The sequence below is a fragment of the Myotis brandtii genome, unplaced genomic scaffold, assembly GCF_000412655.1.
Source record: "Myotis brandtii unplaced genomic scaffold, ASM41265v1 scaffold130, whole genome shotgun sequence".
Classification (NCBI taxonomy): domain Eukaryota; kingdom Metazoa; phylum Chordata; class Mammalia; order Chiroptera; family Vespertilionidae; genus Myotis; species Myotis brandtii.
In genome coordinates, this window is record NW_005354596.1 from 47,910 (window position 1) to 49,614 (window position 1,705).

Below are 1,705 nucleotides of genomic sequence, written 5' to 3' on the forward strand. Positions count from 1 at the left end.
ACTGCACCTGCCGGCACGGGCACTGCCAGAGGTAAGGCCCGCAGGCCCTCCGCTCGCCTCGCCCTCTAGGCCAGGAGACAGCGCAGGTCTGTGGGAGGCCCCGGGGACTAGCAAGGAGGTGGCGGAGTTCTGAGGTCCCAGCCACGGCGGGGCTGGCCTGTGCGTGTGGTCCAGGGAGGGAGATCACAAAGAACGGGGACGAAGGCCGAGAGAAGAGCCCTGAATCCCAGGGCCGGCCCATCGGACAAGCTTCACTGAGCATCTGCTCTGCGTGGACGCTGCTCCAGGGCATGGGGCCGGCCCGGGCAGAGGGGACCGTGCACAGGGCACACTGCTGAGGGCGTGGGGCCGGCACGGGCAGAGGAGACCGTGAACTGGGGACGCTGCTGAGGGCGTGGGGCCAGGCAGAAGCCTCCGCTCTCTCTCCATGGCCAGGTCCTCGTGCCCGCTGCGAGACCAGCACCGACCTCTGTGCCTCCGGTGAGCGCCCACCATGCCCTGGGGCTGGCGCAGGCGGCGGTCAGGGGTGCTTGTGCCAAAGTCAAAACCTGGGCACAGTGAGCTGGTGCTCTGATGGGGGCGGGGGGGATGGCCTGTCTGTGGTGTGACTGAGGTCATAGGCCAGGTTACAGGCAAGAAACCCGACCCTGGCTCACAGCCCCCTCTCTCCAGCCCCGTGCCTCAACGGGGGCACCTGTGTGAACAGGCCTGGCGCCTCCGCCTGCCTCTGTGCCACCGGCTTCCAGGGCCCACGCTGTGAGGGAAGGGTCCACCCCAGCTGCGCAGACAGGTGAGCAGGGGCAAGGCCCTTCTCCTCCACCCGCTCTGGGGCCCAGCTGCCTCTCATCCGGCATCCTTCTCGGAGGGAGGCCTTCCCTCGGCCCCATCTCCCCGGGACCGCCCTCCCCCTGCCCCGCACCTGCCTCCTCCCGTGCGTCTCTTGTCCAGCCCCTGCAGAAACAAGGCTACCTGCCAAGATGGGCCCCAGGGCGCCCGCTGCCTCTGCCCTGCTGGCTACACAGGAAGCAGCTGTCAGGTGAGGCTCTGAGCCAGGTGTGCTGGGGGCGGGGGGCTGGGGAGCTCCAGTAAGAGGGTCTCAGGTACTGAAAGGTGGCAGCAGGGGCATGTGGGCAAGGCACCCACACGGGGAGCTTTGGAAGTCCAGGCTCTGGGGTCTGCAGGGAAGAGGGGCTGCGAGGTGCCTGCCTCGGGGACTCCCCGGATGGAGGCAGCAGGGAAACCAGGGGCGGCCTGAGGGGATGTTGAGGAGCTGCAGCCGGCAGAGCACCACCTCCGGGCCGGGGACCTGGTGCTCTGTCCTGCCTCACGCTCCCTGCAAACCCTCAGACTCTGATGGACTTATGCGCCCAGAAGCCCTGCCCACGCAATGCGCGCTGCCTCCAGACCGGGCCCTCCTTCCAGTGCCCGTGCCTCCAGGGATGGACCGGGCGTCTCTGCGAAGTCCCGCTGTCCTCCTGCCAGAGGGCTGCCCTGAGCCAAGGTACCAACCAGGGGCCGACTGGGAGCCGAGGAAGGGGAGAAAGGTGCCCTCCGCTGTCCCAGCCCTAAGGGATCCCACATCTGACCACAACACACTCGGCCCACAGGCGAGCAACACGACCAGCCAGTGACTGATTCCACAGCCCAGCGCCCAGGGCCTCCCCACGCGGCCCAGCCCCCAGCACCACCCTCAGCGCCCAGGGCC

General features: G+C 68.6%; 1 protein-coding gene across 1 annotated transcript in view; it reads left to right on the forward strand.

Annotated features, from left to right (window-relative positions):
• NOTCH4 (notch 4) overlaps positions 1-1,705 on the forward strand; it is a 29,728-nt gene that overhangs the window by 11,585 nt on the left and 16,438 nt on the right. The window contains exons 12-15 of the mRNA XM_014534506.1: positions 436-480; positions 673-790; positions 949-1,036; positions 1,348-1,501. Coding sequence (XP_014389992.1) covers positions 436-480; positions 673-790; positions 949-1,036; positions 1,348-1,501 — 405 coding nt within the window. The remainder of the gene's footprint in view (positions 1-435; positions 481-672; positions 791-948; positions 1,037-1,347; positions 1,502-1,705) is intronic.